The 25,724-nt window shown below is 39.4% G+C and overlaps 1 protein-coding gene across 9 annotated transcripts in view; it reads left to right on the top strand.

Moving 5' to 3' along the window:
* DTNA (dystrobrevin alpha) overlaps positions 1-25,724 on the top strand; it is a 220,473-nt gene that overhangs the window by 101,431 nt on the left and 93,318 nt on the right. For all 9 annotated transcript variants that reach the window (XM_056484548.1, XM_056484554.1, XM_056484549.1 and 6 more), the window contains exon 2: positions 23,379-23,446. In XM_056484548.1, coding sequence (XP_056340523.1) covers positions 23,380-23,446 — 67 coding nt within the window. In that variant the 5' untranslated portion in view covers position 23,379. The remainder of the gene's footprint in view (positions 1-23,378; positions 23,447-25,724) is intronic.

Raw genomic sequence — 25,724 nt, 5'->3', positions numbered from 1 at the left:
TCAGCCTCTGAGAAGAAAGAAATCTGGGCTCTTGATGAGTAGGAATCAGAACAGACACAAAATCATAAGGCTACGTGATATGATGTGTATATGCCTTGTATGCAAATAGTAACATAGGCAAAATTCCAGTATGGAACAACTTGCAGCAACTAATTGATACAGGGATATGTGCACCAGCAGGAGCAGCCCAGTCCCTCACTCAGCCATCAGATGGCTGAGATGTTTTTCTAGGGATAAATATGTACATGGATGATTACAGTAGCAGATGCTAACTCTAGGAGCTTGGGCTCCATGTCCAAATGTTCATCTGGCTCAATCAAAATGAACAAAAGCATTTCCAAAGGGAGGGCTAGCATCTTCAGGGCTGAGTGGGCTCTGGCAGCAGTCCAGTGTCTTCTTCACACTCAGGAACTGTGCTCTCAGGAACAGTTATTTCCAAAAGGTCCAGCCACTTTAAGTGTTCAACATGGGAAATTAAAGAAAACTGTTCTTTCTGGAAAAAGGCTTGCTATGAAATCATTCTGGGAGAAGCTGATTCAGTTCTTCACAGAGCTTGTGGCATCAGCATGTTCGTCTCAGATGTCTGTAGGGCTGGCTTCAAGACCCATTTCAGCTCTAAGTGTGTGCTGAAACAGGTCAAACACATTCAACAGCTTGTGGAAAATGAGACTCTGGTCCAGGACTGCTGTTGCCACCAAGCAAGGAAAGGAGGCTTGTATATTAATGCCTGAAGGACAGATTTAAAGCTGCCATTTGGCCACATTGGTCTTAGGTCAGACTTCCTGTAATTTTTCCTCTGAGGAGCTTGCTTTCAACACTGCCAAGTCCCAAGTGCTCACAGATCACGAGTCTATTCTACAGAACAGTCATGAGATGCTAGAGCTCCCCTGCTTTCAGGCTTGCTGCATGTTGTTTTCTGCAGCTGTGAACCATGGAGAACTTCTTTGTTCTTTTGCAGAGCAAAAGAGTCTGTTCGGCCTCCTATTTCCAGTAGAAGGCTCTCCTAAGGAAAAAATGCCAAATGTTGTGACATTCTGAGAAGAAAATCCTCTTATCCTGATGGGGAGTGGTAGAGGTGCAGCCAAAAGAAAAGCTTTTTAAGGTGGGCATATAGTGCAGAGACCCTGAAACTTAGAGATGCATTTGGGAATATGCACAAATTATTATTTTCAGTAGCAGATTAAATTCTTATGAAAGAAGAAAATCAGCTCCTTTAGCCAGAAGCTCAGGGCCTCTGGTGGCTCTTAGAGAAGTTAGGTCTTTGAGCTGAAAGGGAGCACAGCTCCTGCCAACAGATTTGTCACCCAATAAACCTGTGCTGGGATAGCCTGTGGCTCTGAACATCAAAGACTAATGCTCCTATCCAGATGCTGAGCTAAGGAAAAGCTCTTCTCTGTGATTCTAACACCTCCTCCATCAACTTCATGCTATACTAATTAATCTGTGGCAAGACACCTGCCTCCCTAGCTGCCTGTCCCATGTAGCCCAAGCATCATATACTTGCTTTTATGTGTGTGAGTGTGTACAAATAAACACACAGACACACTTAAAGTAATTCATGTCTGTCGTTAGACACAAATTATTGGGTTGAATTATTTTGTTTTTCATGAATTCCAGAAAGAAAAATGACTAATGAAAAGATGAAATATCATGAGCTCTTTTATTAAAGATAAGTGACCTAAGAGGTGCTGTCAGATTGGGTGAAGGAGAGTAAAACAAGTGCTTTTTTTCCTTTTGCTGGGCAGGTAGTCTGTTACTGGTGACAGGTTGTGTGCTATTATTATGGGATGCTGAAGCAGCTCTGGTTGCTTCTGAGGCCAAGACCCCAGCCTCACTGAGAGCTGCAGCTGAGCACTGGACAGAAAGCAGCTGGATTTGCAGAGGGCTGAGAGGCCACCCACCTACTAACTGTAATTAGGAGTGTTCCTTCTCACACATTTCTGTCACGAGGTGAGGACTAAAAGCCTGTTAGCTGTCTCTAGTTAGGGGTATTTTTGTGTGGAGTGCTTCTTAGAATGGAAAGAGACAGATTAGTGTTTCAAGCACCCTTTGACAACAGCACTGAAGCTGAGGGTGCACTGAGGAATGCTAATACTCTAAAACTAGGAACATCTTGACTGTTAATTCTGCTGAAGTTAGCAGAGCAAAGCAAAAAAAAAAGGATGAGATGTTTTTTTCATTTTCGTAACCCCTAGACTTCATAAATGCATCACCCTTCTTTATTGTCAATTTGCTCGGAAAATCATTGCTGACATCTCACCTAAGGATTTATTATCATTCTAATCAGGCTATCTTTCACTTATATTGAAGATTTCTTGGATTTTTACCAGCCTTAAATTATATTGAAAGTAGGCAGATGAACATTTAAATTAAAAGGTTAATTGAAACGGAAATATTGCACTGGCACAGTTAATTTGTTTCAATTTAAATGTTTGGTAGCTCAACTGAGTATTTACAGAACCAAGACAAAAAAAAAAGTTGTGCCTCTATTTCCACAGACAAAAAAGTAAATTTACTTGTATTCAAAAGGTAAATACCCACTAATAAACCTTAAAAGCAGTTGTCTGTAAGAGCATATTTCCAAAATAAGGAATGTTTTTCTGTAGCTAAACAACAATTATTTTATGATTTCTTATCAGTCACAGTTTCTTTTGCAGTTTTTTAGGATTTATGAGCACAATGAAGTCCTCAAAGGTGTCAAAAAGAAGAGCTTACAAATTGTGCAAATGCATGGGGCAGGAAGCACTGGTAAGATCTGCCTGACAGGAGATAATCATATGATTCTCTTGTCTTCTTTGTGGACCATTTGAGAATGATCATCAAGCTCCTCATGAGAAAAAGTTATTAGAGAAATCTGTCTGCTTTTTCTTTTCTCTAATTGGAGAGGGGTCAGGAACTGCAGAAAAGGGAAAATGTGATCCTTTCCAGATTTCCTGGAAGGAACAGTTAGTTGGCTTTCCAAGGGTGCCTAATTAAGTAGCACAGTCAAACTGTATTCCTGGTCTAGGGGGCAAATTCAACAGCAATAGTAACACCAGAATTTAACTGATCAGACTTCATCTCTATGAATACAAATCTGGTTTTTAGACAGAACAAGTGGTGCAATAATTTCCAAACTAAGGAGTAACACATGTTATTTGGAATATGTTTAAACATGGAAAAGTGCTTTAATTAGATTTTTTTTTAAAAAAGTTATGTTTGAAAACATCTAAGCTTAATAAAAATGGTATTGTGTGATTCCCTACTCAAAGAAATGTTATAGCCCTAAACAGCAACACAAATGGATCCCCCCCACCCCTCCCCCCCAGTATCTAATAGACAGACTATTTTAAATTCTACTTCATCCCCTGTGTTAGTTTCCTGAGAGGATTTCCATCATCAGGCTTTAGGGAATACACTTAAGCACTGAGGTCTTGAAACCATGGTAATTTTTAATCTTTAACAAGTGTCCAGTTAGACCTCATTGGCTATATGGCATTCAAACTTCACATCCTAGTAGGTAACTTTCTGCTTGTAGCATCTGTCCCAGTTATACAGGTGGATGTACTGGGACAGTATTATACCAAAACCACCAGTTTGTGACACGTGGGAAAGGGGCTTTCATCTCAATACATGATTTTGTGAGTTCATACTTCTTAGCAGCACTGCAGGATGGAAGACAGTTTGGCAGTGATGTGGATACAAATGTGAGGATATGCCTCCTGTTTCACTGGAAGTGTGGCCATAGCAGTCTCCAAAGAATATTATCCTACCCTGTAACTAACTGCATCAGTCCTGAGCATCTTAAATATGCTGCTTCCTGTGGCTTGAGAAACAAAGCCCAGTCCTTTGGCCTCTAAGCAAGAGAGTTACTGTTTGATGATGATCATTTCCTGCCAGCCATTCATTGTTTCCTGAGCAGTGCACACACAGCTCCCACAGCAGCAGCCATCCAGCAGGTGCCCAAAAGCTTCTCTGGTGCACTGCTTCAAAGTGATGTGTTGTTCATCAGCAGGCTGACCAACAATACCTGTTCTTGTTTTGTTCCATAAGCCTGCTGTGTTTGTTCCCTGTTAAAAATGTAACTGCTGACCTCTGAAAACTCTGTATGCAAAGACAATTCACTGTCTTCTCTGTGGGCTTTGGAAATATTTTTAATATTTCAATGTGAAGGGCACTGATAGGAACCCCTTAGCTTCCAGGCTGCATGTTCCCTGTATTTCCCTTCTCTGGTATCCCCACTGCCTTCCCTTGTTTGCACTGTCACTCCCTTCTCTCCCATCTGATTTCTGAAGTACCCTTAAGTGCTTTTGCACTGGAGGCTTGGATGTCCCTTCCCTAACTGCCAAGATAATGTGTCACAGGGGAGCACCTTGAACACTTTACAGTCATCTTTGGAAAGGAGAATCTGTGGGTGCATGACAGAGGGGGATGATAGGGGAATTGTGAGCACAGAGACAGGGCACTGCCTGCTTGTGCAACAGGAAACCTCATCTATCAGTTGGTCCATGGCTAAGGTTATGAAACCAGCTCCTGCCATGCCTTCTTTTCCATGTAGTTGCTGCACTTCAGTGCTGAGTCTCCTTTGCAGAGTGAATTTATTACTGTGATGTATTAAATGCAGGAAAATGGAGTAATCTTGAACCATGATTAGAATCTAAAGGAGTATGTTTTAAGCTAGCTATTAGTAGGGGTTTTTTTCTGTGAGTTGGTAATATAAGTCTGTAAATCACATAAATAACCTGAAAGACTAAAAGCAGAATTAAATAATTATTCATTTTGGGTGAGGTTTTGTTTTTTAAGAGCCTAAGTGTAATTATTCTGGCACAAGGGATCTTTTAATGGTTTTAAAGCAAAGAGAGCTGGCTGCAACAGGAAACCTTGTGCCATCAAACCATCAAGCACATCCAGCAGGGAGGAGATTTCTGTGAGCTGGAGTATCACCAGCTTAGGCTTGCAGTGGTTCTGGGAGGTTTCAGGCCCGGGGAATCTTCCTTGCAGGAGAGATTGTAACTCCACATATGTGGACTGTGTATGGCTAAGAGTGAAGCATTTTCTTTGCAGGGTTGTTTTTCTTTTTCCAGCCTGGTCTCTGCTTTCAGTTAAACAAGGGATTCATCTCAGCACATTTAACTGAGCTGTATGGAGAGAGAGATGTGATTTTAAACTACTGAATTTGTAGGAGTCCTTTTTTTTGTAAGGCAGAGAATGTATCAGGTAGGTGCAGAAATAGCTCTTGCAGTTCAGAAATATATTTTGAATAGCAGAACATCCCAGGCCCTTAAGTTTTGGGTGAAGTTCAAAGAAATCCTTCCAGAAAGTGAATTCAGAATGTAGCCAGGCCAGTCTGTTCCCATTTGTCCTTCTAAAGCCTAGGAGATTAAAAGCTTTTCAGCAGTCCACCAGTGCAATTAGTTCAGAAAATTTTCTTTGGTTTAGGGTTTGACTTGGCAATGTAGAGAGCAGCTACAGATATGAAAACAGTGAGACAAGGGGCAAAAAGTGCTTTTGCTCCCTTTTACTAAGTTCATATTACTATATTTTGAATTCTCACCTAAACCAGGATAATAAAAGGCTGTAAATAGCATAAGGACAACATTGCAATGATCTCACCAGTTTTTAAATATAAAGTATTATTACATTTTCTGTTTAGCTGAAATGCCCTCCCCTTGTCCATAAACCTAAAGTGTAAATTATAATTTCTAACAGAAATAAAATACTTTACATGATGTATTGTAGATTGAGTGCTGCCACATGAGAGAATACATCTCCATAATGATATTTCTGATCATGAATTAACTATCAAGCCAGGGTATTTATATTGTTCAGTTGTACCTATTGGGAGGGGATAGTAAAAATCTGAAGCCCCATCCTGGTTTCTGAAACTGATCTTTTAGGGAAGCAATACCAGGGCTTTAAGTACATTCAGCCTGGGAAAATGCTAATCCATCTTCCCTTCCACTGTGGCTGGTCAGATGTGAACAGAAAGGTCCCACTGATGTGCTGGAGGCAGAACAGACCATGGCTGGTCCCTAGAAACACCAGCAGGCCAAGAAAAAGAGTTTAGTTGTTATGCCCACATTTTAAAATAACTTCCCCCTCCATCCTTTGATTAGGATAAGGATAGAGAATATTTTAAGTCTTTCTCTTCTGGAAGTGTCCCATGCAAACTCTATGTCTTTTCCTCCTCTTTTTTCTGTATTCACTGTTTGCTGGTTACACTTTTCATGTCAAAATTCTGGACAGCTAAGAGATAGATTTCTTTCATTGGGATCAGTGACTGAAATTATTACCTCAAGGTCCTTAGGTTACTTCTCTATCTTTAAAATAGATAAATATCTGTTAAAACAGCATATTATTTTAAATCCAAAGTTATTAAGGTGGATAAAGATGTGGGGGAAAAATGAGCTGACTAAATGGTCTATACAGTCTCTGTTAGTGACTGTTTCACATCTGCTGCTCCAGGATGAACCAGATCCTGTGGTTTGTGACAAATTCCACTTTTTCCATTGAGAAGCTCACAGTGACTGACAAGCAGAAGTGATTGCTGATCCCCACATTGCTGTCATTCATCTCTTACCCATTGTTATTTCTGATGTTGCTGTTCTTTTGTCTTGGCTCCCCCTTGATTTTGAATCTGATCACATTACAATTTAACCTTGCAGCATTCTAATTTTAACACTGCAACACTACAAAATAAACAAACATACAGACAAGACTGTTTTCAAAGGATGATGTTTATTTTCATTGCCCAGCTTGATCTTTTGGGGCAGAATGAGAACTATTCTTTTGTGAAAGTTGACATCTAATGGACATCTTACAATATATCCAGAAACAGAGGTATCCTAAATCATAGCTTACTTTTGAAAACACAAGATGCTATGGCTAAAATTAAACATAGGTAAAATCCTGGCAAAATTGACTTCATTGTCATTGAAGTAATTGCAAGCCTTTTCATTGATTTAAGTGGAACTGAGATTGAACTATGTATTTCAAGAGAAGATATTTTTTCCTTTTGCAGACACGTGCACCCTTTCTGTTCCCTTTTGTTTGCTCTAAATGTACCATGCTGGAGAAGAGCCACTCTGAAGTTCATGACCTGTAGGAAAGCTGGCACGGCAGCAGCAGAGAAGCATCAGTCAGTGCAGGCTAAGCATGGCTGCAGACATCAGCCAGTGCCTTTTGTCCACAAACAAGAGGGTATTCCACTTGACAGGGCTGCAGCAAAAAACTCCAGGTGGCTTTCGACAGGCTTCAGTGCCCACTGTTAAGGGGAGAGATTTTAGACATATTTACTGGGGCTTTGAGTTCTGCACAAGACATTTTCCATAAGACCTCACACAGGCTGCATTTGTCAAAGGATATTGTTGTAGCAGCTTGTGTTGGAGATCAGCTCAAGGGAGTAAGTCTACAGCAAGCTAAGCAATAGCAGTGCTCAGAATAAATGGCTTCTGACTTTTAGAAGTGTTTGTTTCTATGGAGAGATGTTAATTTTGCCCTTTGTCTCTGTGGCAGAAATTAGAGGAGCAGTGTTATGTCTGCCTTGTCCCAGGTGTTGATGCTGAGGTTGATTACCTGGGGGGCCTGCAAGGAATAGAACAAGCACTATAGCATTTTATAGTGGACATCTTCAAGGGAGAAGCAGGGGTTGTACCAGGATGCCATGTTTTCAAAATAAAATTCACAGTGTTTGTTCCAGACAAGAGAAATTCACCACAATATTTTGCTCCAGGACTCATGGTAACTCTAGCTAGGAGCCATCAAATGCAAATCTTAGCACCTGCTCTTCCATCATTTAAGTGTCTTTGTCTCAGCTTCTGTAGAAACCTAAACAATTTCTTTAAAAAAAACCTAACATTTACTTTCCCATACAACTACCTACTTGGAATATAACAGAATTACTTACAGAGGGAAAAAAAAAAAAAAAAAAAGAAAAAAAGTAATTTTTTTAAAGTCACTGTAAAAAGGCTGAAAAGTATATCTTAAGGTCCCTTTCTTGCCAAATCTGTACTTTTCCCCCATAAATATCAGCATAAATTGATGCATATACTGGAGTTTGCATTTGATGCTTCGTAGCTTCGGGAACAAGTAAATTACCTTTGTACCAGGTCAGAGATGGTCCAGATGGTCCAGATGGTCCAGATGTTGTATTTGCCCTGGAAGGACCGAAAATGTATATAGAAGTCTTTTTCATATGTAGAAGTAGAGAAGAAAAGATTATTCTGAGTCAGTGTTGCCTGTGGGAAGCTTAAAAAGTTTAATTTTAAAAGGTTTTCTATCCCATAAACATTCAGCTGTTAACCTGTTTTGCAGTCAGTGTTTGTAGCACTAGGGAAACAAATATAAAACAAACATTTCTTTATCCTGATGTAACAAAATGTATGCAATTGTGACCACTGTTTGTTTGATGTGCATGAGGAGAATGGGAACATCTTTCCCTTAGACATTTGAGAGAGTACTGTACTCATTGTTTTTCTAATCCTTTTCCATGTCAAGGACTGAGCAGTCAGGATTAAGATTATATGATGTGTCACTTTGATCCTAGCAAATACAATATTCAAGTTGGATACAGTGCCAGTTTTTAAAAAATGTTTGTACCTGCCTTTTCTGTTGAGATTTCAGAGGTGAACAGAAAGCATTCAGATGTGAGGCTCAATTGGATTTGGTGCTCAATATTCTTCCTCTTCAGAGTAGCTCACCTAAAACTGTTCCAGTGTCTGAGTTTTTGGCTGTGTTCAAGAATTTAGCTGATGTCACAAACTGTTGCTGACAGATCCAGCAACTTCCAGGGCCTTAAAAATGTTGGTTGTCCAACTTCTCATTTTCAAGTACATTAGGTTATAATTTTTATGGGTATGTATTTTTACAGTTTTATAAATATATAATCTTAAAAACTTGCAAGCTTTTTGATGTTTTCTAATGTCTCCCTCAAGAGAGCAAAGCTCTTTCAGTCAGAACAATTTCAGTAGAACACTCTGAAATGATCTGATGAATTTTAGTCATTTGTGCCTCAACCTTGAGTATGTTTCTTACATACCTAATATGATTATCAAAAAAGCAAGACCTTAGATGAAACTAAAGTGTGAAGGGATCCTGTTATTGTTTCTTTTCCCCCTCATTATTTTGTCCTTATTAATGCTGCCAGGTTATTTATAGCTACGACTGCTGTGCTAAAACCTTTCCAGCCTGACTGACTCTATCAGAAACTGTGTTTCCAGAATTCCAGGGATTCTGCTATTAAAAGTAGGATCAGCATCCTGGCTTCTCATGGACACTTTGGGGCTTTTGCTCTGGGAAGCCCTGCTGGTGTAGCCAGCTCATAGCACTGACTACAAATACTATCTACAGAAGTGTCTCTCTGTCTGTTCTGTCTCTCCCAAATCCCTGTGATGCTGTGCATTAGAGGGTACAGCCTGAAATAGTGAGTATAATAGTGAGGGATGACTGGCACTTGATATAAACAAACCTCCTGGTGCTGGAGACTGCCATTGGAAATCCTTTCAGTGGTTGTCCTCAACTGCAGAATAAAGATGTGTATGTACCAAAAGGCCTTTACCAAATATTTCAACACTCTGCAGCAAAGTGTTGGTGCTCTCTGGCTGCTCTGGAAGTAGGATTGAGTGACAAAACAGTAAATTTAAAAAAATAAAATTGCAAGCAACTGGGAAAAATCTGCCTCTCTGAGTCTTTCAAGTCCCCTTTTCCATTCATTTGTGTTGTAAAACACAGTTTCACAGGATTGCTTAAAACCAAGCCTGCAGCTAAATATTTACCCAATGGATTTTATTAAATCTGTTTCAGTGCCTCTGGAAATGAATTCACACCTCTAATTCCTAAGTACCCTTTGCCTCTGGGCATCTGTAGTGAAATGCAGGTATTAGAAGAGCTGAAATTGGTTGAGATCACTGATAACCTGAGTCAATAAGCAATGGATTGAGAAGACAGAATGATCTTTTGTCTCTCTGGGGTTTGGAAATGAAAATTTTTGAGCTGAAAAGTGGTTTTTCAGATAATGCTTAAAAAGTATTTTCCAGGTCTATTGTCAGTCTTCCTGCATCAGCTAATTTAGTCCAAAAATAGCACTTCTTCTAGCAGCAGGTGAAGAACACCTGAGGAGACACTTGTGCCAAAAGGCTTTGCCAGCCCCCTTTTCTAAGGGAAGGGCAGCTTCCTAACAACTCTAACCCTGCTCACAGTCAGCTTGTGTCTTTAATGCATTTCACTGTTGTATGGGTGTTATTGTCATCTCAGTCACAGGTGATAGGGGAGTTTTCCAATTCTTCTTTATTTTTCATGTGTCAGCCTTTGGCATCTCTTTAACACAAGGGAGATCTGAGCCCAGTGCCCAAAGTCCAGCTGAATGGTTGCTCCCTTCCTTTGCTCTCTGTTTAGCACTCACAGGACTAAGGCAAGAAGCAAAGTGGGTAAGCTGTCACTGAGCACTCTGCTGCTGGACATCACCACCCCATGATATAACACAGGGCAACTCTGAGAAATCACAAGTCAGTAGAGGCAAGTGGATGGTTTGGGAGAGAAGGGACAAAACAAAGGTAGTAGTGAAGGCAGAAAGAGCAATGGGGGAGTGGGATGTGGCTGCTGAAATAGTCTATTTTGAACATTCTGTGTTAAGAAACTAAACCCTGAAATATCTAGGAGGAGAAAAAACATATCCACAAGCGGAGAATGCAAGATGAGCCTCTGCTGATAAAACTCTACTACATGTTATTTTATACCACTGAGATTCTCGTCCAGAAATACATCTGGAGTCTCCATTTCACCTCATTGAAAATAGCATTGGGCCTTCAGTCTATGTTTCAAAAGATTTATTGGGGTAGCTTTAAAAGCCACAGACTGTAGGACATTCACCATATCTCTTGGGAGACTGTCTGCAGCCTCATACATCTTTCACTTCAGTGTTCCCTGTTGAGAACAGACGTTTTCTGTGTTTAAATATTATTCCTGTTATTCCTAATTAAACCCTGTATATCACACCTTATAATTCTCTCCCCAACATGAACAGCAGATAGCTATTTTATTCCCAGCTCATCAGCATTTAACAAAACTACAGATTTGATGTTACTCTCTTCCCAGAAATCAGACTCTCTGGTCTCGGTCCTCAGAGTGTTTTCCCATCTCTCCGCCTCTCTCCTTGCACTCTGCCAATGCCTTCCAGACAACTTGGTGCCTAAACTAGAATGTAATAGTTGAGTGTAATTGAACCAGAGCCAAACAGGAGGTGGAGGTCTCTTGCTTCCTACTCTGATGGGATGCATTTGATAAGGCAGACCAAAAATACACTGCTGCTTTCTTGCCAGAATACCCAGAAGAATATTAGACATGGTCTCAGAATTAAGCAAGTGACACCTGAGGTGTGAATGTACTTACTCTTGTTTGCAAATATCATTAACCAGCTTAGCTCAAATCTGCTTATTACCAACTCAAACACCTTCAATTCAGATGCCTCTGGACCAGTTTAAGGATTGTCTCCACTTACCAACAGGGTGGAATTGGACATGGTTTGTCCAGGCAGTGGTGTGGCACTTGTAACTCCCATGGATTTCTCCTTAGAGCCAGTTTCTGTTGCTCTCTGGAGCATGTGGTGGCCCCTCCAGCAGCAGAGGTTCAGGGTGTGGCTGGACCCTCACTTGGGAGAGCTGGCTGCTGGCTCACAGAATGAATGGTGCTTGTACACTGGGCCTCTGGAGCTGTAATTGCCCAGCCAGATTGTCACTGTGGCAGTGAATTCAAGTCCATTTTTGTTGTCAAAATCTAGGCCTGTAGACATGCCTGCTCTCTGCAAGGATTCATGTAATACTGTGGCTTTCCTGGGCTGAGTGCACAGCCACGAGTACCTGGCCATTGGGCTGCTGTGGTACCTGGCTGGTGTGGTCAGTGCTTCTTGCTGAAAGCATCTGCTCAGAACCAGCACATTTCACATAAAAATTGGCTTATAACAGTTTGCATTGATATTCTCTGTCCCAGGGTATATTGTGTGTTGCAAGCTGTCAGAGACCTTAGTGCTCCTTGCTTTTCTGTAGGATGTCTCTGTGCCTTCACATTGCCTTCCTCTTCTCTCCCTTCCTCTTCCTCCTCCCTTCCTTTTCTGCCAGCTGTGGGACCTTCTCATAGCTGTTGGCTGTTAGGTTTTGGTGACTGGTCTTTGTGAAATAACTCTTTAAGTGTGGTGGTTCTTGGGAATGGCACCTTTACAGCTCATACTTCAGTGACTGAATTTCTCCCTGGAGTGGTTTTTGAGGTGGTTCTCCTAGAACTGCTGTGTTGTATTAGAAAGAAAATGAGATTGTTTCAAAAGAAGGAGGTGTTGAAAAGTTAGTTTGAGGACATTTAATCTTTGGGGGAACATGGCATACAGACATAAAGTGCTGTGTGACAGTGTCTTGCCTGTTTTGGCACCTCTTATTTCCTGTTGTTAATGATACAAATGTCATTTTTCTACAAAAATTGATGCATTGTGTACATTGTAGAGCAATGCTTGTGTAGGAGTGTGTCTTCTGTCTTGACTACCCTTAGATGAGTATTTCTGAGAAGCAATCTACTTCATTTTACATGAAGAAAAATCTTTAAACAATCATTTGGGGATTTCAAAGCACATCAGGAATTTTTGCAGTCATAAGTGCCAGCCTGCTTAGATGTGCTCCTTCTGGGCTTTCATGTGCTCCCCTTGGCTTTCTTCACATTCCTCTCTTGCCATGGGAGAGGTAAATTCACTGAAATTCCTCCTGGCAAGAGTCTGCTTACAAGCCCATTTCTAGTAGCTGAAGTGTTTATGCAGCGTTGGAGGAATTTTTATCATCTAAATGTTCTTCTGCAATATAATTAATACTGTTTCATTAAAAATGTTCCTGCTCAAGCATATACAACACTAACTAGAGTTTAGCAGGTCCAACCAGTGGTAGAGGTAAAGTGCATTATCTGAGAGGAGAGACCCAGAAGAGTGAATCAGATGTAGCAGCCTGTTTCTGTTGTGTCCATTTACAAGCATCACCAGCCATTATCTTTGAATTCAATATTTCAAGCATTAGCTTTCTATTCTGGCTTAATATACGAGACTATTTGCTGCATAATTATATTGTATTTCATTTTCTTCTGTATGCTATTGTGATAATGCTATTGCCTAATAAAATAATGTCAGATTTTAATTAGGTTAAAAGTAATTTGTTATATTAGGTTTTTTATTTGAGAAAATAAACTAGCTGATAGTGCATATCAAGCTGTTCATTTTTTTTTTGTTTGCATTTGCTTTCATTTCCTGTCATCCTTTACCTGTAAAATAAGGGTGGGTTTTTTTCTTCCATTGTTTTTAAGTTATTACAGCCTTCCACAGCCTGAAATCTAGCATATTGATGTTCTAGTGAGGACCTAAGATGCCTAACTTCTTATTTATTAAAAGAATAGTTTTGCAAGAATTTCTGCTCCTAGTTAATAGCTGCATCTTTTTAATCACTGAAATAAATTACCTAGACTAATGTGAAAGAGTCTGATAATAGTGTATGAGATTACTCCAGCAAAGGGAGGCTTAAATTTGCTGGGAGGCAAAGAGAGTACATTTGCATCAAAGACAGTTTTGGAAAAGAAAATCTTGTGCTAAGTTGTGGGATACTTTAGGAAAAACAGTGATGTAGAAACTGGCATAAAGTGTAGTTCTCTTTGTAATTTACTTTTATAAGAGTGTCATGAATAGCATCTCAACATGCATCCAAATAATGAAGAGAAGGTTGAAGGGGTGAAAGATTCTTCTGTTTACTAATGCCCTTCTCTTTAATTCTTTAATTCCTTTTGCTTTCAAAGTGACCTCAGTACTCTGTAAACTTCCACATCACATGCAGAGGAGCTGTGTTCTCTGTTACGTGACTAAAGCTTATCTTTATTGGGAGATACTGACTCCTCCTTGAAGTGCCATTTCCAAGTACATTTCCTTTTATGTAACCTGCTGGTTTTAGGCTGCCCTTTTTTGTTAGACATTTATTAAGAACTAAATAGGAAACCTTTTAGCCCAGTTCAGCAGCCCATTCCTCTTCAACTAAGTATGGTAATCACAATGGAATTCAAGCATAAGCTTTGGGTTCAGTGTGTATGTAAAGGTTTTGCAGGATAAGGACAAGTTGGAGAAACTTTTTGTTGAACTGGAGCTCATCTTGGCTTTTTTATGTATTCATTGTTAGAAGATTCAGAAATTCTTGTATTGACCTGTAATTTCTTGTCACTTAAGTTTTAGACAAATTTAGATATCTCATTGCTGTTTTTTTCTGCTGATTCTTCTGTTATCACATGGTACAGCCAGTCTACCTGTTCTGTTTCTGCTGTGTATAATGCCTGTATTGCTGTACTGCTTGTGTGGTTATCCATGGGTATGCAGGCAGGCAGTTGTGGGATAAGAATGTACAGACCCTGATTTAAATCATTATGACTTCAGAAGAGTTAGTGTCTTAACTGAGTATCTTGAGGATTTAACTTTATTATGGCTGAGGTTGCCTAGTGAAATTACTTTAACAATGCACGTGAAGTTTCTTTTTCCACCACAAAATTAGAGACATAGATGTGACCTTCAGTGAGATCTGCTACTTGAAAACAGGACTAAAGTTAACAAGTTGACATCTGCTTTCAAAGCATCATCATTTGAATGCAGTCAAGTTGTATCCCTCTTACTCGAGGGCCACTGACAGAAGGGATATGGCCAGGTAAAAAAGATAAAATCTTACATTTCCTAATGCCTTTAAAGCAGCTAATTGCTAAAAATGCCTTCTTGAGATATTAATTAGATCAGCCTGGAGGCTGCTCCTGCTTTCATTAAGGATGTGATTTCTCTCTGTGTGAGATCCATACAGACTCAGTAATCAAAGCTCTCTTTGTCTCAGAAGGTATATACTTAACCCAGATATGCTCCTAAATGCCTTAATTCCCATCCTAGTACCATTCTTCTGTCCTAGTGCCTGCTCTCACTGAGCTTCAAGACAAATTAACAGCTACCACTGTGAAAGAGTATATGTGAACAATTTCATCAGTGCCTCATCATTCTTTCATTTGTAATTTGTTTTCAACTTTTCTGGCAAATAGATGTGGAGAGACTTGAAATTCCATGGGATTGTTTTTAACGATTCTTTTTTTTTTAGCTGTGTTGTTTAGATATAGTTCAGACTTTCTTTTCTATAAATCTATTTGTTGTAACATTTCAGAAAATTAAAAAGTGGAAAAAACCCAAAGGCATCCATTTCAGGCATAAAGATAAAAAAGCTTAAATACTTCTTGGTTGTCAGTTGTATAATGGAAAACTTCCTAGTTGATAAGATGTTTTTTCAGCTTCTCTGGATCAGTGGCTATTGCATTAATTGTTTGGGTGCCAAAACTTTTCATCAGGTAAGGTTACAAAAGCCAGTCGCTGTTCTATTAATTAATTTGTTTGACTACTCAAAATACTTAAAAAATACTTAATTTTAGTGAGATTTTCTGAGTACATGTGAAGGATCTCAATAATTTCAACTGCCTAGGAATGCCATTTTCTCATGCAGCTACCATTTGGTTTATTTAGTTGGTTTTGTAATACTGAGGACATGAAAGTACCTACTGTCCTACAGCAAATAATCATCAAATCTGTATTTACAAAAACTGACAACTTGTATTATTAAAATTGGCAGAAGCCAAGAAATGCTTCCTAAGACAATTGTATCACTGACAGCTTATTCTCAAATGAATTTGGGCTTAATTATGGCAGCAGAAGAAGAACTGAAAGATGCCTTTGACTAAATAGGAGTTTAATTATATTTGAAATCCTGCAACCTCCTTTTTGCCTCTACAATGACAAATAAAAAAGAAAGAGGACCAGACTACCAAAGTATCCGATTATCAATTAAATGCTTCCTGTGATTAAGTCCTTATAATTTTTTATCCCTTGAGTTTCATTACAGTTTTCTCTATGAATTATGCCTTCTCTAACCAACTGAAAGAAGTAGAACTGCATTTTGAGTGTTCAAAGGTCATCAGTTTTTTATTGATCTTGGCTTTTAGAAAAATAGTTTTAAAAAAACATATTTTGAAGGAAAAGCTACAATGTCAGTGAAATACAGCTCCAAAGTAAATTCATGGGAAAAGTCCATAAAAATATTCACACATCAGACAAATCAGATTTGGTATTGTGTATCATTAGTTTTGTGTTTGAGTTTTGGGGGCTTCTTCTTTGTAAAAAAAAAAAAAAAATAAATTACTCTAAGTGGAGGTTATTTCTAACTACCCCTTAGTTGAACTAAGGCTCTGAAGGGCCATATATAAAGGAAATTGGCATCTTCTTGATTGTTTTAAAATAATTAATAAAATTTAGACAAAATACAACTTTTTAATTGGGTCTGAATAGAACTTTGAAATTGTGCATTTAAATCTGTAGCAGTTAGCTGGAATCAGCCCCTAATGTTTATCAGAATGATGGCAGTGAAGCCCTGGAGAAAAGTTTTCTAGAGGTGACCAAAATTATTTTATTGGATAAGCTTATGCTCTTAAAAGATGAAAACATATCTGAAGCACTGAACTGTGATTTTCTTTCCATATTTCATGCAATAGAGTAGTTTCTTGTAGTATCAGGGAGGCTGACTAAAAAAGAGCATGGCTAGAAAAATGTATCTAAGCAATGCCTGTAATACAGCTTTTTAAAGTTCCACATGTCTATTTTAAGTGTCAGGTAGTCATTTTCTTAAATGTCCTTTTCTTAAAGTTTCATTTTCTTAAAGTCCTTCATGTCTGGAGTAGTAAGAATCTTTAAGTTCTTCATGTTGCAGAGAAAAGCTGGAAATTATACTGTACAAGTACCCAGGAAAAGAACAAAATAAGGATTTTTGTGTATATTTAGGCCTAGTTAGGAAGATTTTGACTTTCTAAACTTGATAATTCCTGGTGCACATGGAAAACAACTGATATTTCCTTTGTCATGGTATCCTCTAGTGAAGTGCTGATTCATGCAGTATTAAATATGAAGTTTTTCTGTCTCAAAATTATGCTTTTTTTATTATTATTATTAATCCCTTCACACTTGTTTTTTAGACCTGAGAGATAAGATTTGCAGAGCATTCAAACTTCCTTGAAGACTGTGCATTATGGAAATGAGTTGCAGTGGGTACCTTATTAGGTATTTTTGACAGTTTCCCAGTAAGGATACAGCACTCCCAAAAGGGGAGCTGATGAAAAGTATGTTGGAAAATTCTTTCTTAAAAACAAAACCACATTTCATTAAAGGAATAAATCAAGACAAAAGTTCCATTTTTTTTGGTGGTATTAAAATTGAAAAATACAACAAATATGAGAAGTCAGACTTGCTGAGACTCATGTTGGAGATGAACTTAGCAACAGCTTTTGTTTTCTTTCTTCTCTTTAAAAATCTCATCTAGATAAAATACAAGCACACTTTGTAAGTGCAGTGCAATTATAGCTAGCCTCAGGAAAGAGCATTGACCAATTTTATTACAGTACCAAAGATTAGTCCTGGAATGTAAAGCTGAGAGAGGCCTATTAGGGACTGGCTTCATTAGAACATGTGGAACAAGACATTCATAAGGCAGCAATAAATCCATTAAGGGGAAGAGGGCTCTGAAATGGCCCTTCAGGATTTTTATTATTAACTACAAGGATTGCTGAGGTTGGTGATGTCAGAAATATGGTTTTAGCCAGCACTCACTGTCCTTTTTAACTCAGTGTTCTCCAGTCCATGTTCACTTTGAAATAAGCAGCCATAACTGTTCTAGTTAGCAGAGCAGAATCTGCCTAACACAGCTGAATTGGAGAAAACAGGGGAAAATCTCATCTCTCACATTGCCACAAATCCTGCATGAACAGAATCCTAGATGTTGACTACAGCTTTTAATTTCTTCATAAAGTCACTGTTAGAAAGACCCTAGCAGGCTCTTTCATTTTCATAAATCTAAATTTCTGATGCTGGTAAATACTGAAAAGAAACAGCAGTTTGTCATGTATGGAGGGCATTTTGATAAAACTTTTCCAGGCAGTGGCAGACAAGAAGCCTGTGCTGCTGAAAAATGGTACTGCTGTCTGCTCAAAGCTGAGTTTAAATATTGACCAGCTGCATAGAAAACAGCATCAGATTTGTCAACAGCATAAAAAATAGCCACTGAGAAACCAGAACAGTTCTCTGCATCCTAATGCTTCTAATTCCCAGAGATATCGAAGCTTCCATCATTTCATGGGAGAAAAATAGCTTCTATATCAGGCATTTAAAATTTCCTCACTAGGGAAATACAGACTGCTCAGATAAAGGATGCTTGATCCTGGTTGATATTTTCTACCAAATGGTGATACTCTTTCAAAAGTGATTTGGAGATACTCAGGGTTGGGTTTGCCAGTCTTGTGAGGCAAAACTTCCATCTAGTTGGGTCCCAAAATGCTGCCATGAGTTTCAGAGCCCCAGCACACTCATGGACAAGACTGGGGCAGAGAGAGGTGTTTCTCTGTTTCCTGTGTGCCTGCTTTGACAGGAAAACAGCTTTTATCCAGCCTGAAAGACTGGCAGAAGTGTCATGGCCAGGATTTGGAGCCTCTTTTTCCAGACGCCCGGCTGCGTCACAAGCATCACATGGGACTTGATGAATTTTTCATGCCAGAATTAATCAATTTCAGTGGGCAGTTTTCCTCACTGGCATGTATCCTGCCTCCCTGGGGCGCTTCATCTGTCACAGATAAACGGGATGGGGATTTGTGGAAGGGCTAGTGGGGTGGCTCTTCTCAGACCCATCAAACTGCGTGTGCACATGTCAGGTCAGGAATTTTTGGGTCTCCTGGGACATATGTGGGGCTTTCTAAAGGGGAGTTCCTTCTCTGGGCATATAGGCAACTGCTTGTTTTGATGGTGTGGTGCTTTAACCTCAGCTGTAAATTAAGTCACATGCACCTGCTCACTTATTCCACCACCAGCCCCACCCCCAGTGGTAGGTAGAATCAGAGGAAAAAAAAGTGGAATGCATGGGTTGAGATACAAACAATAATGGAAACAAAGCAAAATATAATAATAGTGAGACAGAGGTTATAATAATAAGAGAGAGAGAGACACAACCCAATACAGTAAGTGATACCCAATATAGTGGGTCACCAGCCACTGACCGAAGCCCAGCCCATATCTGAGCAGCAATTGGCACCTTCCAGCCAATTGTCTCCAGCTTATATAGGGGCAGAATGCTCTGTGGTATGGAATATCTCCTTGGCCAGTTTGGGTCAGATGTCCTGGTCATGGCTCCTTTCCAGTCACTTGTGCACCTGATCACTGCCAGAGCCTGGGAAACTGAAAAGTCCTTGACTTAGGGTAAGCACTACTTAGCAGCAACTAAAACATCAGTGTGTTATCAACATACTCTCAGGCTGAATCCAAAACACAGCACTGTACCAGCTACTAGGAATAAAATAAACTCTATTCCAGCCTAAACCAGGACAGATTGTTTTTTTGGAGCCAATGATTTAAATGTAATGTGCATTCCTTTTATCATGCACAGACACAGCTTGAGAAATGGAAATGTACTGGAAATACACTATTTATGGAAAGAATTACATATAGTAGGGGTTAATAAAATATATTATTTACCCTATAAATACTGAAACAAGAAAAAACTTACTGTGAGAGAGGTTATTTCAGTGTTCATAATCCAAGCAGCACAACAGGAAACATAAATGAGGTATTTAGTTCCCACCTTACACGTATTATATGATATTCCCACCCACATTTTATAAACCAGAAAAGTATATTAAGAAATTGACCAATTATGCTTCTGATACATGATAAGCATGAAGATGAAATTGTAGTCAAAATACTTCCAATCAAACTATATTCTTTGTTTATTTATTCTTTTCTTTCTAGCACTACTGATGTCATAAAAGTTTTCAGCTTGAAACATGGATAAAAATGAAATATTCACAGAATGTTTTTCAGAGGCTGGAAACCTCACACTTGGAATGATTTCTGCTTTGGAATGTCTGTAATATATTGAGGCCTTAATACCATTCTAATTGGTACCTTACTAATTAGCTTGTGACTAGAATTTTAATTAGATGCACAATAGGTGTTCTCCCTACCTGCAGTGGAGGAACTGTTTCCTGGGAAGAAGAGTGAAGGGAAAAAGATAGTGAAAGGAATCCATAGAAGACAAGTATAATCTAATCCCTACTATGAGAAATGTATACATTAATTAATATTTTTCAAAATTATGTGTCTGGCAATGTGTTCTGTTTTTTAAAGCACATAAAAGTTTGCTTTGTGATTTCCTTTTCTCCCATGTAGAACAAATTGTACTTTTTTTCCTGTGACGTGGCATGTGCTGTGAGCACACTGAGAAATACTGGAACACTGAGTGTAGTTAATTAGCTCAGGACCAGCCCCAGGGACTGAGGTGAACACATCATGGGCTCAAAGCAGGAGTCTGTAATCTGAGTTGAAGAGTAGAGCTGTGTACCTGGGTCACAGAGGACAAGGCTGAAAAGGGAGATGCCCAGCACCTTGGCAATGGCATTAGCTGAGCCTGGGCTGGAGTTAAAAATGCATGTGAAAAGCTTGGAAAATGTAGCTGAATGAATTCCTGTCAATGGCAACTCAGAAGTACCAATACTCTGGCAAATGTGCATCATCTATCACTTTTGTTGTATCAGGAAAAGATAGGAAAGAGGGATAAAATGTATCTGTCTGAAAAGACTGCCACCACTAATGTTCTCATTAGCTTAATGGCATATACCCTGTTACAGAGAAATTTAGGATTGTCATTTGGGTTGAGGTCTGTTTTGAAATCTGCAAAATATCTAGGGCAAGAAGAGTCCTAAAACCATAAATATGAAGTTCCTTCCTTCTCCGAGGAAGCCTGAGTTGTGTGTTTATAAATACAAAGTTATTTGTCAGGCCTGGTAATCCCCATAAGCCCCAGCAGTGAAAAGGGTGATTCAATTTCAAAAGATAATGGGACATTCTGAAAAATGATGATCAGGGCCAGGAAGCATTTCTATATGAGAGGATATAAACAGTAAAAGTAAAGGGAGGATGAATTGCAGAAAACAGATAACCAGTTAAAGAACTATTATTTTTTCCCCCCACTAAAGGGACACTTTTAGAACAGGCTCTCTGAAGGAAGTGCTGTACAATGTGCATGATTTGAAAAATACTTTTTATTATTTAATTTTGACTGGGAAAATTCTTCTACATGATGAGTAAGGTCACAGGTGAGCTACATTCCATGTTCTGCAAGATATTTAAAAGCAATATCTAAGGAATATTTTTCTCCAGGTGGCAATATGGGACAAGTGAGAATAAAGTTGTACCCCTTATGTTTTTGATAAAATTTGTGGCAATCACTCTGAGTGATTTATTTCACAAATGTTAGAGAACATTGGTGGAATGAAAACAGCAAATTATTAACTGGAGAAACATTTGTAAGATATAAGTGTCTGTTGTGTCAAGAAGTGGAAGATTATGTCATCCTTTTGCCAAAATCAAAGTAGCCAAATCTAAGTCAAATAACACAAGTAGTATACGGTCTGAAAACAAGTTGCACATTGTATGTGGAATATGCTGAATATAGGAGAAGTCAGAGAAAATTATCATTGCCTGTAACCAACTCTACAAGCAGTAGATATTAATCAAAAATTGTGTTTGCTCTGAAGTATTCACTCAACTGCTCTGCCTAGGAAAAGATGTTATCTTTTCAAAGGGCTTTATTAACCCACCTGTCCTACGAGATCTGGTCATTTCCCATGGCAAATTTATCTCCTACTATGAGTTTCATTAGAAACAGAAGGGAGTGGGGAACTCAAGCCATGGTTAGTGGAATTATATTGCTTTTAATCTTTCATGGGCAGAGATTTAAGGCTGATTCATGTAAAAAAGATATTACTTCTTGCTGTCTAATTGAGATACTGTTAGGCCTGGCATATCTTGAGGTATCTCATTTTGCAGGGAGGTTTGAGTCTTCCCTGTCACTTCCAAGCTAGCAAGACACCAGCTACCTCAGATCAGAGGCTGAGTGATATATAATGCCATTCTGCACACATCCCTATCACTCCCAGACAAATAAGAGCGTGCTTGAGTATGAGGTGAACTTGAATATCCCTGCAAAGAGGCTGCATGCATACCCTTTGTCCACTTCCTGGTGGGACTGCTGCTCACATCACAAGATGTCCACCATAGATAGCACTTACTTTATCAGTAATCTGAGAATTGAATAGGCTATTTGGAAAAAAGCAATTATAATGTACCAGTACTTCATTTGAACAGTGCATTTTGAAAGGGGAAAAAAAGGCCACACAACAGAACACCTCTTACGTGATTGCCTTTGTGTTTTGGGAAGTAAAAGGAAACTGGTTTTCTGTCTCGAGTTCTTTGCTGATTTAGACTTCAGCATCCAGTACTTTTATACTTCCATCCATATATAGTATACATATGGAGGTTTTTTATGAGATATAGTGCAATATTTTTGATTGCAGGCTTCTATAGAACATTTCCTTTATAACCTAGGTAGTGTGCTGTTATTTTACACAGTCTAGTTGACATGAGGATGTAGATTAAAATGCAGGTCAGAAGTTCTAACCAGGCTTGGCAGGCAGGAAAGGATATTGGTTCGACAGGGTAATTACCCATAGGAAGTGGTGATGCTGACACTAGTTTTAATTTTTGAGTGCTGCTAAAGATGTTTATCTTCACTCTGAAAGCTTTAGTCTTTTATGGTTTGAATGCTGGCTGTGAGAGAAGCTGTCACTTTTCTCTCTGCTCTATCCAGCAGTAGTGCTCTTTAAAATAGTCGAAAGATTTTTTTCATCTGAAAGCAGAAGGCAAATATATTCTTACTTCAGAGTCTTTTTGTGAAACTCCTGTAATCAGAGATATACTGTGCTGAATTTGAATGAATATTGGGAGAGTGTTTGCTTGGGTAAATAACATGTATTATGTTATGGAGTAGAAATTTAATTGCTGTTGTTTGTTATTTTTTGTCTCCTCCACATAGAATTGGCTAGAACATGCTTTTCGAGACTATAAAATAATATCCAAATATTTTATGATTTCTTCTCTCTTACATAATTTAAACTGAGGATTCCTTATTTAAGAAAACCTAAAATGAATTTCAGAGCTTGTGTTATGTAAGCCAGTTAGTTACATCAAGCAGAAAAACTGAACACTGCCTTTGGGAGAGAGGGGCGGGGGGGAAACAAATGCTTGAAAGCAGAGTCCAGAGGATGGAGGACAGTTTGGGGAGCAGGTTCTCCACAAGCCAGGCCACTGAGAGCCTGGCAGAAAACATCCAATACTCCTGGAGCACCAGTCAACCTCCAAGGTTCTTCAGGACCCATTTTGGATGCCTATGCATGTATGTTCAGTCTGGGAATAATACTTAATGTTTCCACATGATTTTGTCTTCCAGAATGATTGAAGATTGTGGGAAAAGAGGAAATACCATGGCAGAAAGAAGGCAGCTGTTTGCAGAAATGCGTAAGTACTTCCTGGAAATGTTTTGCTGTGATAGACCAAGCCAGTTGCTATGCAATATCAGTACAGTTTATGCAAGCTTTCCACCTCAAATCTCGGTTGCACAAATGAATATCATGAGACCAAAACTGCATGACAATGAGCTGATTTGACCAAAGCAGGAAAGAGGGGTTTTCTACATCCGATTTTTTGATTAAATTATTTTAATCTGTAGTTTCTTAAGACAAAGATGATGGAATACACAGGTTGCAGTGAAGAGGCATAAAGGTCTCCAAAAGCTACATCTTTTCTTGGACGTATCTGTAGTGGGTTGACCCCAGCCAGCTGTCAAACTCCCACACACTTGCTTAATCCTTAACCAGCCTCCAGCAGAATGGGAGAGAATATAGGGAGAGCAAAAGCAAGCAACCTCCTTCTTGAGATAAAGACTTGATTAGGTGATAAAAAGAGAGGGGAAAATTACAACAGAAACCAAGAACCAGTGATGCAAAGGTGTCTATTCCCCACTTCTCAAAAGCAGACTGATGCCCAGCCAGTTGCAGAACAGTGCCTGCCTTGGAAGACAAAACTCCCCACCCCCTTCTCTCCCTACCCCAGTTTTATTGCTGAGCATGACACTGTGGTGTGCACTAACCTTTTGGCCAGGTGGGGCCCCATCCGTCCTTGCTGTGTCCCCTCCCAGCCTCTTGCCCATCCCCAGACAACCCTGGGAGGGGTCAGAGTAGGAGACAAAGAAGCCTGGGTGCTGTGCAAGCACTCTTCAGCAGCAGCTGAGACAGTGGTGTGTTATCAACACTTTTGTAGCCACAGATCTAAAACACAGCACCAAGCAGACTGCAATAAAGAAACTTAACTGCATCTCAGCCAGACACAGTACAGGGACTCAGGTACTTCATACCCCACTTCAGTGTAATTTTTTATAGTTCCTAATGAAGTTCTGTGCTCCCTGCATGCTAGTGTGTGAGGGATGTACCATGCTAACAATGTTCCTGCATCTTGGACAGTCACCTCTGATTTCTCTTACAACCAATCCACTGTTTCTCCAGGAAATCCTGTTACAAGTCAAGTTTGAGACTGTCACCCTGTTACTAGATTTACCTGAGTTTTGTGTAGTGACTAAGCTTCCTTTTGTTTGTCCCCTGCCACAGAGTAAACAGTGACAGAGCATCTCCCTGACCTTTGGTGGGAGACTAAGATGGCGTTACTGGGACTGGAGTTCTTGTGCATAATGGAAGGCCAGGTGTGTGCTGGTGACTTCAGTGTGCTCAGGACTGTTCCCTGGGTGTGAGCCCTACATCTGAGCCCTCCAAACTAAAGACTTCCCATTCAGATGGCTGACCAAGAACTGTTTTGGCCCATTCCACAGAGTCCACTAGCTCTGTTGTGCCCTGTAATTGTTTTAGTATCACACAGCACTTGCTGTTGTAACTCATTTGTATTTCTCACTGATCTTTTCTCTCTGGTGCCCAGTGACAGGACCTGAGGAAATGGAATGAAGCTGTGTCAGGGGAGGTCTAGGCTGGATATCAGAAAAAGATTCTTCACCCAGAGGGTGGGTGGGCACTGGAACAGGCTCCCCAGGGAAGTGATCACAGCACCAAGCCTGACAGTTCAAAAAGCATTTGGACAATACTGTCAGGGACATGGTGTGATTTTTGGAAGTACCCTGTGCAGAGCCAAAAATTGGATTCAGTGGTTCTTGTTGGACCCTTCCAACTCAGGATGTACAGTGTCTTGGTCCCTTGGAGGGAGGTGGTGTACTTTAGCCAGAATCAAAAAATGTATTTGTCCATTATCAGAACCTACTGTAGTTTTAATTAGAATTACAGAGGGGCATTGATTTTTTTATCAGCTAAAGTCAGTGGCATAGGTACCATTAACTCAAATTAGTTTGAAATACTCTTAAAATATTTAGGGCTTTGCTGTGAGGATTTATGGTTTGTTTCCACAGTTTTGAATGCTGTTTTGATGTTGGATTGCTTTGGAGGACTTAAGGAGGTATTGTGAAAATCAGCAGTTGGAGGCAGAAGGGGGACTGTTTTCCTGTATTGTACACCAGTAGTTATAGTCTACTATTTTCTTCTTTCACATTTTAGTATTTTGGCATATTTACTTCAGTCTGCTTTATCTCATGTGTGCTTCCCTTTTCTGTTTGCCTGCCTCTATTCCTCCACCTACTACATATGTACACAAAGAACTGGACGTTCCAACTAGGTAAAAGGAGGGGAAAATATTAAGTCTTTGTGGAAAAACTAAATGTATTTTAGCCATATTCATAAAG

Source organism: Oenanthe melanoleuca, chromosome 2, assembly GCF_029582105.1.
Source record: "Oenanthe melanoleuca isolate GR-GAL-2019-014 chromosome 2, OMel1.0, whole genome shotgun sequence".
NCBI classification, from domain to species: domain Eukaryota; kingdom Metazoa; phylum Chordata; class Aves; order Passeriformes; family Muscicapidae; genus Oenanthe; species Oenanthe melanoleuca.
Note: the sequence above shows the minus strand (reverse complement) of the source record. Positions and strands in the feature narration are given on the sequence as shown.